At 48.6% G+C, this 16,979-nt stretch overlaps 2 protein-coding genes across 2 annotated transcripts; one reads left to right on the top strand and one right to left on the bottom strand.

Annotated features, from left to right (window-relative positions):
* Nucleotides 1-1,357: 1,357 nt before the first annotated feature.
* Nucleotides 1,358-10,672, bottom strand: LOC135607527 (uncharacterized). The gene is made up of 2 exons (XM_065099466.1): nucleotides 10,174-10,672; nucleotides 1,358-1,608 (listed from the first exon to the last, which is right to left on the bottom strand). Exons 1-2 carry the CDS (start codon nucleotides 10,670-10,672, stop codon nucleotides 1,358-1,360), a joined length of 750 nt encoding a protein of 249 aa, XP_064955538.1.
* A 3,396-nt stretch (nucleotides 10,673-14,068) lies between these two features.
* Nucleotides 14,069-15,687, top strand: LOC103973104 (F-box/kelch-repeat protein At3g24760-like). Its single transcript, XM_009387580.3, has one exon. It carries the CDS (start codon nucleotides 14,175-14,177, stop codon nucleotides 15,477-15,479), a length of 1,305 nt encoding a protein of 434 aa, XP_009385855.2. The 5' UTR covers nucleotides 14,069-14,174; the 3' UTR covers nucleotides 15,480-15,687.
* The last annotated feature ends 1,292 nt before the right edge of the window (nucleotides 15,688-16,979 follow it).

The raw sequence follows: 16,979 nt of genomic DNA on the forward strand, positions 1-16,979 counted from the left end.
GGTTGGTCGGTGATCACTTTGATCATATGGGCTTGAAAGTATGGCTGCAACTTTCGGGCCGTCTTGATAAGAGCGAGAGCTAGCTTCTCGATCGGGGAGTATCGCACCTCGGGCCCCCCGAGGATATGGCTGATGTAATGTACAGGTAGCTACACTGGTGGTACCTCCCGAACTAGCACTAAGCTGACGGCTTGTGCCGAGGTCGCCAAGTAGAGACCGAGGGTTTCGCCCGGCTTGGGCAAGGCGAGTCGGGGCAAGCGGGCGAGGCATGCCTTCAACTTTTCAAAGGCTTCCTCGCACTCCGAGGTCCAGGTAAAGTTGTCAGCCCATCATTGAGCGCTGCTAGCCTCCCAAGTTGCTGCACCTCTTTGGCCAAGCGGGGGGAGCGTATCTCGGTAACAGCCCGTACCTTTTCCGGGTTGGCGTCTATCCCTTGTTGGTGAATGACAAAGCTGAGGAACCTCCCTGAGCTAACCCCGAAGATGCACTTCGCAGGGTTCAGACGCATGTTGAACCGCCCGAGCATTTGGAATGTTTCCGCCAAGTCCGCCAGGTCGGCTAGGTGTGTTCTTGTGACCTTGCTCTTCACAATCATGTCGTCTACATACACCTCCATATTCCTCCCGAGCTGGTGTTTGAAAAGTTTGTCGACCATCCTTTGGTAAGTCGCCCCAGCGTTCTTTAGGCCGAAGGGCATCACCTTGTAACAATATGCCCCTCGGTTGGTGACGAAGGCAGTGTCTTCTTGGTCCGGGGTCGCCATCCGAATTTGGTTGTAGCCCGAGAATGCATCCATGAACATAAGGCGTTCATGACCCATGGTGGCGTCGACTAACTGGTCTATCCTAGGAGCGGATAGCAGTCCTTGGGGCATGCCCGGTTGAGATTGGTGTAATCAACATACATCCTCCAGCTTCCATTAGGTTTTTTAATGAGGACTACATTCGATAGCCACCGAGGGTATTTAACCTCAGTAATGAATCCGACCTTTATAAGGCGATCGACCTCGTCCCCGATCACCTTCTGTCGGTCAGGGGCGAACCTCCTTAGTCTTTATTTTATCGGTCGTGCCTCGGGGTCGATGTTGAGCCACCTCTGAGTTGATCCCGGGCATCTCCTCGGGGGACCACGTGAATATGACGACGTTCTTCCTTAGGAAGTCAATGAGGTGGAGTTGGTCCACTTCGGAGAGCGTGGCTCCGACCTTGATGGTCTGGTCGAGGCGGCTCCTCTTCAGAGGTACCTCAATGAGTGGCTCGGGAGGCTCCAGCGACATTTGTGGTACGGGTTCTTCCCGGGGATCGAGAACCGGAGTTGGGTGCGGCTTTCTTGGGAGAGTAACCGTGGCAAGGTAGTATCACTTTGACTCCCCTGGGTCACTTTGAGCCTCCTCGATTCCTGCAAAGGTCCGAAACTTGATGGTCCTATGATAGGTAGAGATCACCGCCTTTATCTTGTTGAGCGTTGGGCGGCCGAGGATGACGTTGTAGGCTGAGGGCAGGTCGACTACCATGAAGGTGATCATTATCGTCTTCGCCCTCACCTCCTCCCCAATGGTAATGGGGAGGACCGTGGTCCCGAGCGGGGAAACGGAGTCCCATGTGAATCCTGTGAGGGTTGACGTCATAGGTGCTAGTCATAGGTGCCCAGCAAGCCAATCACGTGAGTGATGGCACGTGTGACTTGATACATAATCTTTTTGCTTATTATATTTTGGCGTATATCACTTTATAACAATTGCATATATGCATATATATATTGTGATGTCCTTGGATTTGTGCAATGGGAATCGGATCGTGATGAGATCACGATAATGAGATCGATTCACCTTTAACATATATCCTAAATAATCCCGGTCATAGGTTACTCGAGAGGGACATCGTGATAACCGGATAGACTGGTGTGCTGTATACCCGTCCATATGATGGATGCAGCTGGTCTCATAGCTGCTCGTGTAGGGACACTAGGGATACAGTACAGGTGCTCATTGGAGAATGAGTTCACTGATTGATCCGCTTACGGAATGTTGGATGGTTGATGATGCCTTATTATCAGACAGCGATTCTGTAGTCCTAGTGGTGTATCTGGTCCTTAGACTTGAGACACCAAGGATGTCCTGTATGAGTGCTCCACTCTTTGATACCAGACTTATAGGTTTGGCTGTCCCCAGATCTAGTACAGCTGGTCATTGGGAGTGGTAGTCGACCTTACGAGGGCTATTGAGTGTCAATAGAGGATCATCCACTCTCGGCGTTATGAGAGGAATATCCTATGTGTTCTTGCTCAGACAAATCCCTGGCCAGGGTCATTCGGGTTGAGAGAGAAAGAGTTCTCCGGGAGAATCCGATTAGAGCGAGACTCGAGTAGAAACCGTATGGGTCTGACAGCACCATGCTCGATATACGGTCTCTGGGATATTAGATGGATGAGGGACTATAGGTACATGGTAACTGAGGACAGACAGGTCCAATGGGTTGGATTCCCCTGTATCGTCTGGGGAATACGGCGTAGTGGCCTAGTACGTCCGTAGTCGATGAGTCGAGTGAATTATTATAGAGATAATAATTCACTGAGTTAGAAGGAGTTCTGACAGGTATGACTCACGGCCAGCTCGATATTGGGCCTAGAGGGTCACACACATATGGTAGGCATTGCGATGAGTAGAGGTTCGGATATGAGATATCCGACGGACCCCTTGTCTTATTGGATGCAGATCCAATACCCACTAGGGAAGGACCCATTAGGGTTTGACATGGGATCTCTATAAATAGGAGGGATTCACAGCCTCATAGGCTAGAGTCTTTGCTTGCCTTTCCTATTCTCCTCTCCCTCTCCACCTCAGAGTAGGCCTGGAGTCTTGAGGAGCGTCGTCGCAACCCTACTGTGTGGATCACCGCTAGAGAGGAGGACGCTTGACCTCCTTCACCCTCTCCTTAGGATCTGCAAGGAAACAGGGATATACGATCTCCCTAGGTAACACAATCTCTATACACAGTTTTGTGTTTTGCGGATTTTTTGCGCACCAATCTTCGCACGACGACGAACATCTTTTTGGGAATCGGGGATTTTTGTTTTCTTGTTCTTCCGCTGCGCATATGATGTCGCCCCCTAATGATTTCCCAACAGTGGTATCAGAGCCAGGTTGTTCGTGCGAATGATTGGTTTTGAACTGCGTGTGTTGTGTTTAGGAAGAATATTGACGTCAAAATCGTTGACGCAAAAGCGAGAGAGGGCAGCAACAGTTGCTGCCCTCGATCTGCGTGCGTGCAGCGCAGCCGAAGGCGGGCAGCGCAGGGGCTGCGTCTGCAGCAGCCGGCCGGCGGCCTGCTTGCAGCAGGCTTGCTGCCGGCGGGGCTGGCAGCCCACGGGCAACGGCGCCTGCCGCCGCTGCTCTCGCGGGCGAAACCCCCCCCACAGGGGCGGCCTCCCGGCGGGACAGCACCGCCTGCGGAGGCAGCGACGCCCGAAGGGGGAGCCCACCTGCAACGGCAGCGCCGCCAACGGGAATGCCGCCTGCAAGCGAGGGCAGCGCCCTCGCCCCGCCGCACAGGCCGCCGCCAGCAGGGTGGCGGCGGCGGCAACGGCAGCAGTAAGAGAGCATTAGGGTTTTCTGGAAAAAAGACAGTTTTACCCCTTGAAATTTGAGAAATTCTAGTTTCTGTTTTTTATCCAAATTACGAAAATACCCTTAGGAATTGAGAAATTCCCTACATGTCCTTGATTTCAGAAAATATTAATTAATTAAAAGGTTTAGTTGATTATTATTTTTATTATTATCTAGTAGTCCTACATGATGATGATTATTTATACATGTGATGTATGATGTGTGGACGGATGATCATGGACCGTGTGATGTGTGTACTTGTGATTATTATTATTGAGGTCTGCGAACCTCCATTATATTTCTTGTTTATTGTCGGGTCTGCGTGCCTATGATTAAGTTGTAATCACATGAGGAGGCGCAACGGGAGCGTGGATGCGATAGCGGGACCCACGAGACGGACGATCGTGATGCATGGAGATGCATCAAGATGTCGACGAAACCGACGAGGACGAGATGGACGATCACAGGGCATGGAGATGCACCGTTGCACACATAGATCTTGATGTGAGTGATTAGGCCTACTGGCTCGGGCCTAATCATATAAGGTTGTGGTCCATGATCATCTGGTGTGATTGCTTATACACATACTAGATATGTATATATATTTGCATGCGATGTAGATATATATTAAATATGTATATGTGTGACATGTCATATTAGGAGACCAAATTATAGAAACATCTCTCGATAATATTAAGTCGGTAAACGTGAGGCAATTAGATTGACCCACGTGGCCTTCCATCGTTATGAGTAGGAACCGATTCCCGGTGTAGATTGAGTTGGTCGAGTCCCTCGAGACTCACCTATATCGCGATTCGCTATCTTGCTTACGATATAGAGATGTCACCGGTGACCTGAGGGCATGGTATGCTTGGTCGAGTCCCTCGAGGGTATATTATCAAATCAGACTCATCTTGTAACGAAGGTGTTGACTTAACCGAGCATCATGGTTGGTCGAGTCCCTCGAGGCCATGGTGATTCGGAGGCCGAACAGGACGGGAATCACAAGGAGTTGTGATCGGCAAGAGTTGCCTACCTTTTAGGCTTAGTGTGATTGGTCGAGTCCCTCGAGGTTACACTAAGATGCTGATTGGATCCTGATCCCCACTAGAAGTCTACCGGAGACTTCCGTTTTACGTGCTGAGGGTGTCGCGTGACTCGATAGTAAAATAGTGGGAGCATATTAAGATAGAAGTCCATATCTTGATAGTTTATTTCTTGCAAAATCTGCATGTTATTCATTTCTGCTACATCTTTATTTTCAGAAAATGTCGCTTTCAAATCCCTTACGTGGCATACTTGATGTCAACCGCCTCACTGGTCCAAATTATACGGATTGGTTCCGTAACTTGAGAATTGTTCTCACAGCGGAGAAAATCGTGTACGTCCTTGATACAGTGATGCCTACGCCCGAAGAAGGGGCAAGCGAGGATGAGATCGCTCGCTACGTGAAGTACATTGATGACTCCACTCTTGCTCAGTGCTATATGTTGGGCTCTATGACTCCAGAATTACAGAGACAACATGAAAAGATGGATGCCAGATCCATTCTCCTACATGTCCGTAAATTGTTTGAGGAACATGGAAGGACTCAACGATATGAGATATCCAAGAGCCTTTTCCGCGCTAGGATGACTGAGGGGACACCGGTTCAGAACCATGTCCTAAAGATGATTGAGTGGATAGAGAAACTCACAGGTCTAGGAATGGTCCTAGAGGATAACTTGTGTGTGGACATTGTGCTTCAGTCCCTACCAGATTCCTTTTCATAGTTCATAATGAATTTTAATATGAACAAGCTTGAGGTGACTCTCCCAGAGCTCCTCAATATGTTGAGGGAGGCAGAGAGTACTATTAAGAAAGAGAAGCCAGTTCTCTACACTGGTGAGACCAGAAAGAAAAGGAAAGCAGAAAGGTCCCTTAAGAAGGGAAAGGGCAAGGGCAAACAAGGTAAAGCAAAGGTTGCTAAGAAAGACCCAACAAAGGACAAAGGCCAGTGCTTCCACTGTGGTAAAGATGGGCACTGGAAGAGAAACTGCAAAGAGTACCTTGCAGAAAGGGCGAAACAAAAGCTTGATGAAGCTTCAGGTACATTCATGATCAGTCTCCATTTGTCAGACTCTTATGATAACACATGGTTATTGGATACCGGTAGTGCTTATCATATATGCAATTCGTTGCAGGTTCTGGCAAGGCCTAGGAGACTAGAGAGAGGCAAGATGGACCTCAAGATGGGTAATGGAGCAAAAGTTACTGTATTAGCTGTTGGCGAGGTCGCCCTACATCTGCCTAGTGGAGCTTTTATTGCATTAGATGCATGTTATTTTGTTCCTTCTATTATCAAAAACATTATCTCCATTTCATGTTTAACAGTTAGTGGATATAAATTTGTTTTTGAGAACAATGGTTGTTCGATATTATTAGATGATAAGATCATCACGAAAGGAACATTGCATAATGGTTTATTTATGTTAGACACTACTCCACATATCATGAATGTAAATGTGTCTAAAGAGGAAACGAGATGAGGTGAACAGTGCATACCTGTGGCATTGTAGGCTAGGTCACATCCATGAAAGAAGGATTCAAAAGTTGCTAAATAATGGATATCTAGATCCATTCGACTATGTGTCTTATGCAACTTATGAGCCTTGTATTCGTGGAAAATTGACCAACTCTCCATTTAGTGGAACTGGAGAGAGAGCCACTGAGTTGTTGGAACTCATACATAATGATGTATGTGGATCCATGTCAACTCATGCCATTGGAGGTTACTCCTACTTCATTACATTTACTGATGATTTCTCAAGGTATGGATATGTGTACTTAATGAAGTACAAGTCCGAGGCCTTTGAGAAATTCAGAGAGTATAAGAATGAGGTGGAGAACCAGACTGGAAAGAGTATCAAAACTCTTCGATCAAATCGAGGAGGTGAATACTTAAGTACAGAGTTTACTCAGTTCCTCAAGGACCATGGGATATTATCCCAATGGACACCTCCTTACACACCTCAGCTCAATGGTGTCTCTAAAAGGAGAAATCGTACGTTATTAGATATGGTACGATCCATGATGAGTTTCGCTGACCTACCCATCTTATTCTAGGGATATGCCCTAGAGACCGTAGCTTACCTTCTGAACAGAGTTCCAACTAAGTCGGTAGTGTCTACACCATATGAGATATGGAAAGGGAAGAAGCCTGATCTTAAGGTTGTTAAGATTTGGGGCTGCCCAGCCCACGTTAAAAGACACAACCCCGATAAGTTAGAATCAAGGACAGAGCGATGCATATTTGTGGGATACCCCAAGGAAACTTGTGGGTATTATTTCCATCATCTCGAGGACCAAAAGGTCTTTGTAGCTAAGAGAGCAGTGTTCCTTGAGAAGGAACACATTCTTGGCGGAGACAGTGGGAGAATGATAGAGTTGAGCGAAGTTAGAGAACCAAGCTCAAGTACCACTCTACAGCCCGAGTCTGTTCAGGTACCTAATACACAAGTTTCAACTTTACGCAGGTCTGATAGAGTATCTCATCCTCCTGAGAGATATGTGGGACATATTAGAGGAGAGGATGCTGAGGATATTGATCCTCAGACCTACGAGGAGGCTATTATGAGTATAGACTCCGGGAAGTGGCAAGAAGCCATAAATTCTGAGATGGATTCTATGTACTCCAATAAGGTTTGGAACCTAGTTGATGCGCCCGAAGGTATTGTACCCATCGGTTGCAAATGGATCTTTAAGAAAAAGATCGGAGTAGATGGAAAGGTAGAGACCTATAAAACAAGGCTAGTGGCTAAAGGGTATCGTCAAAGGCAAGGTGTTGACTACGACGAAACCTTCTCACCCGTAGCAATGCTAAAATCCATCAGAATTCTATTGGCTTTTGCAGCACACTATAATTATGAGATCTGGCAGATGGATGTGAAAACCGCATTCCTCAATGGGAACCTCGAGGAGGAGGTGTATATGATGCAACCTGAGGGATTCGTGTCCAAGAACTGCCCAGATAAGGTGTGTAGGTTGCTTAAATCCATTTATGGACTAAAGCAAGCTTCCCGAAGTTGGAACATAAGATTTGATGAGGCAATCAGATCTTATGACTTCGTTAAGGACGAAGATGAGCCTTGTGTATACAGAAAGGTAAGTGGGAGCGCTATCACCTTTTTGGTGTTATATGTGGATGACATCCTCATCATTGGGAATGACGTAGGAATGCTATCCACTGTAAAGACTTGGTTGTCTAAACACTTCTCCATAAAGGACTTAGGGGAAGCATCCTATATCTTAGGGATTAGAATCTATAGAGATAGATCCAAGAGGATGCTTAGCTTGTCCCAGTCCAGGTACATAGAAACCATTGTCAAAATGTTTGGCATTGAAAATTCTAAGAAAGGGCGAACATGGATATGATACCTTATGCCTCAGCAATATGGTATATCATGTATGTCATGCTATGTACTAGGCTTGATATAGCGCATGCTCTGAGTGTCATGAGCAGGTATCAGGCGGATCCAGGCTTGGAGCACTGGAAAGCAGTAAAGTGTATCCTTAAGTAGGACTAAGGATCTTTTACTAGTATATGGAGGTAATAGCCTTAAGGTTGAAGACTTCACTGACTCAAGTTTTCAGTCTGATGTCGATGATAGCAAGTCGAATTCAGGGTATGTGTACACCTTGAATGGAGGAGCAGTGTGCTGGAAGAGTTCCAAACAAAATACCACTGCTGACTCGACCACAGAGGCGGAGTACATTGCTGCATTAGATGCAGCAAAGGAGGGAGTCTGGATGAAGAAGTTCATCACATATTTGGGAGTCGTGCCGAGTAACGAGGAGCCGACTTCCTTATATTGCGACAACTACGGGGCGATTACTCAAATAAGGGAACCCGGGTCTCATCAGAAGTGTTCTGAGGAGGTTCCAACTTATCAGAGAGATCGTAACCCGAGGAGATGTAGTAGTGGAAAGAGTTCCATCCGAAGATAACATTGCAGATCCACTGACAAAGCCGTTGTCTCAGATTGTCTATGAGCGTCACAGGATTCTGATGGGGATCAGACACATAGGTGATTGACTTTAGGTCAAGTGGGAGATTACTAGTCATAGGTGCCCAGCAAGTCAATCACGTGAGTGATGGCACGTGTGACTTGATACATAATCTTTTTGCTTATTATATTTTGGCGTATATCACTTTATAACAATTGCATATATGCATATATATATTGTGATGTCCTTGGATTTGTGCAATGGGAATCGGATCGTGATGAGATCACGATAATGAGATCGATTCACCTTTAACACATATCCTAAATAATCCCGGTCATAGGTTACTCGAGAGGGACATCGTGATAACCGGATAGACTGGTGTGCTGTATACCCGTCCATATGATGGATGCAGCTAGTCTCATAGCTGCTCGTGTAGGGACACTAGGGATACAGTACAGGTGCTCATTGGAGAATGAGTTCACTGATTGATCCGCTTACGGAATGCTGGATGGTTGATGATGCCTTATTGTCAGACAGCGATTCCGTAGTCCTAGTGGTGTATCTGGTCCTTAGACTTGAGACACCAAGGATGTCCTGTATAAGTGCTCCACTCTTTGATACCAGACTTATAGGTTTGGCTGTCCCCAGATCTAGTACAGTTGGTCATTGGGAGTGGTAGTCGACCTTACGAGGGCTATTGAGTGTCAATAAAGGATCATCCACTCTCGGCGTCATGAGAGGAATATCCTATGTGTTCTTGCTCAGACAAATCCCTAGCTAGGGTCATTCGGGTTGAGAGAGAAAGAGTTCTCCAAGAGAATCTGATTAGAGCGAGACTCGAGTAGAAACCGTATGGGTCTGATAGCACCATGCTCGATATACGGTCTCTGGGATATTAGATGGATGAGGGACTATAGGTACATGGTAACTGAGGACAGACAGGTCCAATGGATTGGATTCCCCTGTATCGTCTGGGGACTACGGCGTAGTGGCCTAGTACGTCCGTAGTCGATGAGTCGAGTGAATTATTACAGAGATAATAATTCACTGAGTTAGAAGGAGTTCTGACAGGTATGACTCACGGCCAGCTCGATATTGGGCCTAGAGGGTCACACACATATGGTAGGCATTGCGATGAGTAGAGGTTCGGATATGAGATATCCGACGGACCCCTTGTCTTATTGGATGCAGATCCAATACCCACTAGGGAAGGACCCATTAGGGTTTGACACGGGATCTCTATAAATAGGAGGGATTCACATCCTCATAGGCTAGAGTCTTTGCTTGCCTTTCCTATTCTCCTCTCCCTCTCCACCTCAGAGTAGGCCTGGAGTCTTGAGGAGCGTCGTCGTAACCCTACTGTGTGGATCACCGCTAGAGAGGAGGACGCTTGACCTCCTTCACCCTCTCCTTAGGATCTGCAAGGAAACAGGGATATACGATCTCCCTAGGTAACACAATCTCTATACGCAGTTTTGTGTTTTGCGGATTTTTTGCGCACCAATCTTCGCACGACGACGAACATCTTTTTGGGAATCGGGGATTTTTGTTTTCTTGTTCTTCCGCTGCGCATATGATGTCGCCCCCCAATGATTTCCCAACAATAGGGGTAAGGTCTCCCTTGGTCAAGCCGAGCTTCTCGAAGGCGTCGAAGTAAAGAAGAACGTTGACGGAGCTCCCGGTGTCAACCATCAACCTCTTAACTCGGGCATTGGCGATCTGGATGGAGATCACCAGAGTGTTGTCATGGTGGGAGCACTCGGCCTCCCCGGCCCCGAAGGTGATTTCGGGCTCAAGCTCAGGCCAGGGACGTTTCTCGACAGTGCTGCGGGCGTAGGCCTTTCTCGCTGTAGAGCTGCTGCCACTAGCCGTTGGTCCCTCGGAGATGACGTCGATTTGTCTCTCGACGGGTCCCTTGGGGCGTGGAGTCACCTCCGGGGATTTGAGGTAATGTCCGAGGTGGCCTCTTCGGATCAACGCCTCTATTTGATTCTGGAGGTCACGATAGTCCTTCGTGTTGTCATGACTGTAGCCCCGATGGAACCTGCAATATTTAGACCGATCTTTGTGAGTGGCCTTCATAGGGCGAGGTTGTTGCAAGAGACCTGTCTCCTTGATTTGGATGAAGATCTCGGTGTGGGATGTATTTAGGGGGAGAGGCGGGGGCCTCGGGAGCGGTAGCTCTTGCCGGCCGAGCCCGCGGCGGGGTGTCGCCAAGGCTGCTTAGGTCATTCCCCGGGATAGTTCCGCCATTGGCCTCTTGCCTTCCACACGCCTCCCCGCCACCAGCACCTTGGCGGCGATGTACTGGTTGGCGCATTGCAGCATTTCGGAGATGGTCGTTGGCGGCTTGTCGATCAGCGACCAGAAGAACCTCGAAGGCTTCAAACCCATTAGAAAGGCCTGCAAGATTAGAGAGGGGTGAACGTCCGGAAACCCCCAGATCTTGGTGGCAAAACGTGCCACGGACTGAGAGACCGGCTCATCCTCGTGTTGGGATAGTACGAGCAGGATGGTCATGGAAGGCTTGGGTCGCGTGCTGACGAGGAAGTTTTGCTCGAACTCCCCGGCAAGCTGGTCGAAGGATGAGACTGAGGATTGACGTAGCCGGCTGAACCACGTTCGTGTCAGCCCCCTCAGAGTGGTTGGAAATGCCTGGCATATCAATGCATCAAAGGTGCCGTAGAGGGCCATTTGGGCTCGGAATGCGAAGACGTGCTCCATGGGATTGGAGTTGCCATCATATGTCTCCAATGTTGGCAGCCTGAAGTTGAGGGGTACTGGCTTGTCCTATACTTCCTGAGTGAAAGGGGACCTGCCCGAGCTGCCTTCACTGGACTCATTCCGTGATTTTCGAAACTCGCACTGGAACGCGTCCAAGCGTTGGTTGACACGGGACAGTTGGGCCCTAAGTGAGTTGCCCGCCGAGTCGGGCGATATGGTGTCAGGCTCAAGATAAGGTAGCGCGGCATAGCAAGGTGTGGGTATGTTCTGCCCGGGAGGACCTCTCGGGTCCATCGCTTGCTCACGGGCTTCTCCGATCCCGACTTGCTCCCCGCTCGGGAGCTGTCGGGTCGGGTCAGTAAGGGGCATCGCTAGCCACATGATTTGGGGAATAATTGGAGTGAGCGTCTGCATCATGCTTGCCATGGCCTGCACTTGCTTGGTTAGGCTAAGGAATGCCTCGGGTGTCACAACCGAGGTCCTTATGGTGAGCCCTAGGGGCGACAATCTCGGGTTATTGAACAGATGCCAGTAGCGATCTAGCGTCGAAGCCGGGATCCCCTCGTCTCCGAGGGCGGGGAGGGCCTGACTTTCTGACTCGACGGAAGGGAGGTCGGTTGGTAGTCCCCTCTTGGGGAGAACTCCTGTCGGCTGCTCCTGCGACATGGCCCTCCTTTTAGCGCTAAAATGTTAGTGAACAAAAGTACCGTGGCTGATGAGTTAGCACGGTTAGGTTTGCTGATCGATATCGGGAGCTTCTTGCGGGGTGAGTAGGATGATGAGGTGGTCATGCCCTCGAGAAGGAATGTTGGCTGACGTTGATCGGGATCCGGGCCGGCTCACTACTCTCCTTTGTGCGATGGTAGGAGCCTCCTGGGTCGAGACGTTCGCCGGTTGGGAGTGACCGTTTTGGAGTAACTCGGACAAGAGTCGGGCTAGCGGGGTCGACTAGGCCCTTGTGAGAGGATGTTGATCCGAGTTTCTCGGTTTGCCGACTCGGGCGCTGTTTGTGGTGGAATGCGTCTCTCCGACTCCGGGATGAATGGCAGCGCGTCCTTATGTACTGGATGGCAATTCCCGGATTGAGGCATTCGCTGCTCGGGGTGTCCGCCTTCCTGCAAAATGGCCTTCGTCGGGTGCTTCCCGACTTTGGCCCCTCCGACGAGTAAGTCAGTGGAGTATTTGATATTTAGTTTTTTCTCTCCCCTTGGTCGGGCGTCGGTCGGGGTTTTTGTACTATTGTGTGAGGATTGGTTGCGCATAGGTTCGATGTGGTCGTTGACCCTTGTGGGATGTGATGGCTTTTCTGACGAGTTAGCGTCTTGGGGGATGCTTGAGCGACGTCAGACGATACCGCCCCGAGCCCTCGGGACAATCGTGTCGCATAGTATCTTGGTACGGAACCTGGCTTGACATGCGTCATGGGGTTCCGATGACGTGCGGCATTGGATTCTAATATTAGTTGGGACATGACGTGTGACATCGATGATGACTCATCTGCGGGCCACTATATTCATTTGATAAACTCAAGTCAACTACCGTTTGAACGATACATAATTATCGATTTAAGTTTCAACATATTAATTTTCGAGTTTGACAAGAATACATGTTGTACATCATTAACTTTGTAGGTATGTATGTATACACATATGTATAATTACAACATGTAATATATAAAATTTTATAATGACTAATTTAAGTCATTCTAGTTAGGGTGAACATACTACATTAAATACACTAAAAAATAAATTTAAACTATGTCAAGATACCAATGCAACCTAAAAACTTTAACTTGTAGGTTACAAGTTAAACCTATTATATATAACCTAATTCTTTTAATGATATTTTTTTTCATATATATATATGTATGTATATATATATATATATGTATGTATATATATATATATATATATATATATATATATATATATATGTATGTATATATGTATGTTATCGTAATTAAATTCCTGATAATTTTTATTAATAAAAAAAAGAAACTATACATTAGTTACAAACACCGAATCCAAGTAGTCCTCGTAACGCGTACAACATCCAAAATCTCTGTTGACGAAACATCATCGTATGCATGCATCAATGGATCTAATAAAATTCATTTATCGCTCTATTTCCTTCGTATGCATCGTATCGTATGATTACTGCTGAAGTGGGTGGCCAAAACTGATGTCACACTTTATTCCCTCTCACTATCTAAAGAAGACATTCGCATTACAGAAAACTTAACATGAGGTCAGTCAGATTCTAAAACATAAAAAAGGAAATTACCGTTGACTAAGTTCAGAATAAACCTAAAGATTTAAAACGTCCCATGAGGTCGGAATTCCGCAGCCCCCTTCGGTACGGTATGGCTGGCTGGCTGGCTACTGCCTCGGAGCAGATCAATTCCTTAGGGTACCTGCAACCAAACGTACGGCCAAAATAATTTACATCGATTGTTTGTTTGGTGATCATATCCACTACCAGTTCGTTAGTTAATTTTGATCCACCCATGCCAACAATAATTGACCTCAGCAAACAGATTCCATATTCCACCTTTTTCAATAAAGGCAAATAAAACCTTCCCTTGGATGGATGTGAAACAAACCGTCATTTCCGGCCTGCCATTCCAATGACGATACCGCTCTTAGATTATTATTATTATTATTATTATTATTATTATTATTATTATTATTATTATTATTATTATTATTATTATTATTATTATATTCTTTTTAAAATTATTATATATATATATATATATATATATATATATAGGAGTCCCCAAGTCATATCTTCCGTCAGGGTTCATCGGCACCCGGCGCACGACTTGTAAAGCACGCGTGTCGTTCACAGTTTGTACCCAATGGCAGAAGCTGACGCCACCCCTCCCACCCAAAGCCTTGAACCTCTCTCGGCCTCTGCTGCCGCTGCGACACAAGCTCTGGACCCTGTGATGGAGGGGGAGATGAAGGCAGCGGCGGGGGCGCGGGCGACGCCGTGGTCGCGGCTGAGCTGCGACCTCGTCGAGCTCATCTTTTCCTACCTGCCACTACGGTCGGTCGTGGTTGCCGGAGCCGTCTGTAGGCAGTGGCGCGCCTTGGTCTCGGACCCCGGCTTCGCCGCTGGCGCCGCAGCGTACCGTCGGAGGAGGCCCTGGTTCTTCCTCTACGGCCAGAACAACGTCGTCCTCAGCAAGAACCAGGCGTTCGGCTTCGACCCGGACGACGGTGAGTGGATCGCCCTCCCGTCGTCGCCCTCCGCCCTCCACGTGGACTGCTTCGCTGGCGCCGGCGGGTTCTTCTTCGCCACCACCTCCTCCACCCGCTTCTGCTACGCGCCGCTCCTCCGCGGGCCCTGGCGCGAGACCTCCCCGCTCTTCTTCTCCCGCTGCAACCCCCTCGTCGGCGTCTTCTTCGCCGCCGGAGGCCACCGGCGGTTCGTCGTCGTCGGGGGAGCGCGATTCATCGGTGGGCTTGTTGACATCGAGGACCCCCTCGCCGTGGAGATCTACGACCTGGAGACCGACTCGTGGGAGCTCTGCCCCCCTCTCCCGCCGGAGTTCCGCATCGGAAACTCGTCGCAGTGGCTCTCCGCGGCGCTCCTGGGTGGCCGCTTCTTCTTCGTGTTCGGAATCTACTCCTGCTCCATCGCGGCCTTCGATCTAAGTCGCCGCGCCTGGACGGGAGTCCGGGTCCTGCGGCCGCCGGGGGTGCTCTTCTCCTTCCTCCTCGCTTGCGGCGACAGGCTCATCCTCGCCGGGCTCTGCAACACCCCCGTGGGGCCCCCCTGTTTCGCCCTGTGGGCCGTCGACCACTGCTCCATGGACTTCGCGGAGATCGGCGTGATGCCAAGGGACCTCCTTTCGTGCCTCTTCGACACCGACGACGACGACAACAAGTTCGCCAGCCTCAAGTGCGTCGGCCTCGACGGCCTCGTCTATGTATTCAACGAAGACCACCACAAGGCCTACCCGGCCTGCGTCTGCGAGATCTCCGACGGCTCCGCCGCGAAGCGTGCCGACTCCACCTCGGGGCTGAACCTGAGCTGTTCTTGGAGAAAGGTGCCACCTTTACCTGGTCCCGTGGATCGATTCCACAAGGTGATAGCTTTCAGCTCCCCTGTTCCGGCAGACTCTGTGCTCGGCGGCGGTGTGGATAGAGAGCCGTGACGCTTCATACGCAGGTTGTTTGGGATAGTTCTCTGTTGTCGTCTCTCTCAAAGCAGCAGGATTGTTCTGTGTCGATGGATAATCTTGCTGTAGTCTCGAGCAATTCCAGTTGTTGATTGGAAGTGTGATTTCTGCGGTCGTCTGCTCCGACGGGATTGTAACCGATCGATAGTTCCTTTTGGAACAGATAAGATGTCTATTTCACATACATACCGATGTTGCTACTGAGTAGTTCAAAGAATGGGGTGGCAGAGACTTACGTCTTCCTTGCACGAATCTTGTCATCTTCCATGGCATCTACTATTCCTCTTCTCCTCCTTTGCTCGAGTCCATCAGACTCCGCCGCGATTTCTTTTTTTATCGCTTGTCTATGGAGAAAGCTTAAAGCTTTGCAACCGCTCATAATCGTCAATCCAAAAAATGTATCCGTCTGAAATCCTCCATATGTCTGATTCTGACATGTTCCATTGGGAATGCATCCATCCCCTGAGCAAAAAGCATTCGAGCAGCAGCAGAAGGTAAATCAATGGCCGTGTACATCGATCACCAGAGTCGGCATCCTTCTTCCATGCCGGTACGGGCAGCAGTCGAGATGCAGGGTAAAGATGAGTTGACCTGCCTTGCCATTCTTCCAGATAAATCCATCCTCATCGTGTCACTTCCCATCGTCCGTATGATCTTTGGAGATGGAAAGTAACTTCTACCCTCTCGCATTAAAACTCGGATATGTTCTCACGTCAGATGGTGGATTACTGCCAACCATGTGATTCAGCATCCAACTGTGCGCTTTGACTGCAAATTCTACCATCGAATGGTCCAAGAAACATTACTCTGTAGATGGAAACTGGCAACCGGCCATGTCGCTGGCATATAAAGCACAACCTTCTTGACTGCTGGCAACCACCAGCAAAGAGCTGCAAGAGCAAATATCAAGAAGATGAAGCTTGATAGTGGCGAAAATGAAGAAACCTGCGAGTCCCAATGCCTCCTTCAAACTTACAAGTCAACTGAGAACCCGCAGCAGATGGTGATCCCATGTACGTATGTAATACCTGAGGAGATGAATCCGTGCATAACATTCTTACTTGATGAAAGCCGTGGAACTGTAGCACATCATGCAGCGCAAATGTCTTCTATCAGTTATGGGCTTGCAGTGGTCCTCGGTTCTTTGTGAACCATACACAAAGAACAAGATAAGGCTGTGGCTCTGATACGAGAGAGACGTCGATCATGTGCATCCACAAGGAATCTGGGCCCTTCGCCACCTCCGTTCCCAGCTCATCTCCTGCCGAGCCAATCTGTAACAGAGCAGCAATGAGAACAATTGTGACAGCACAACCTCTCGCTGTAGTCTTCTGCATCGTGGCAACTCCATCCTGTGCAGGTATCAGAAATCAGCGGCACCAGATGCTGCAACAATGGTACCATTGCTTTGTGCCAGTGACTAGGCAGATTCCACGGCAAATCTCAGACTCATAACTCGTAAGAGCCGTCCACGTC

This window comes from Musa acuminata, chromosome BXJ2-3 (assembly GCF_036884655.1).
Source record: "Musa acuminata AAA Group cultivar baxijiao chromosome BXJ2-3, Cavendish_Baxijiao_AAA, whole genome shotgun sequence".
Taxonomy (NCBI): domain Eukaryota; kingdom Viridiplantae; phylum Streptophyta; class Magnoliopsida; order Zingiberales; family Musaceae; genus Musa; species Musa acuminata.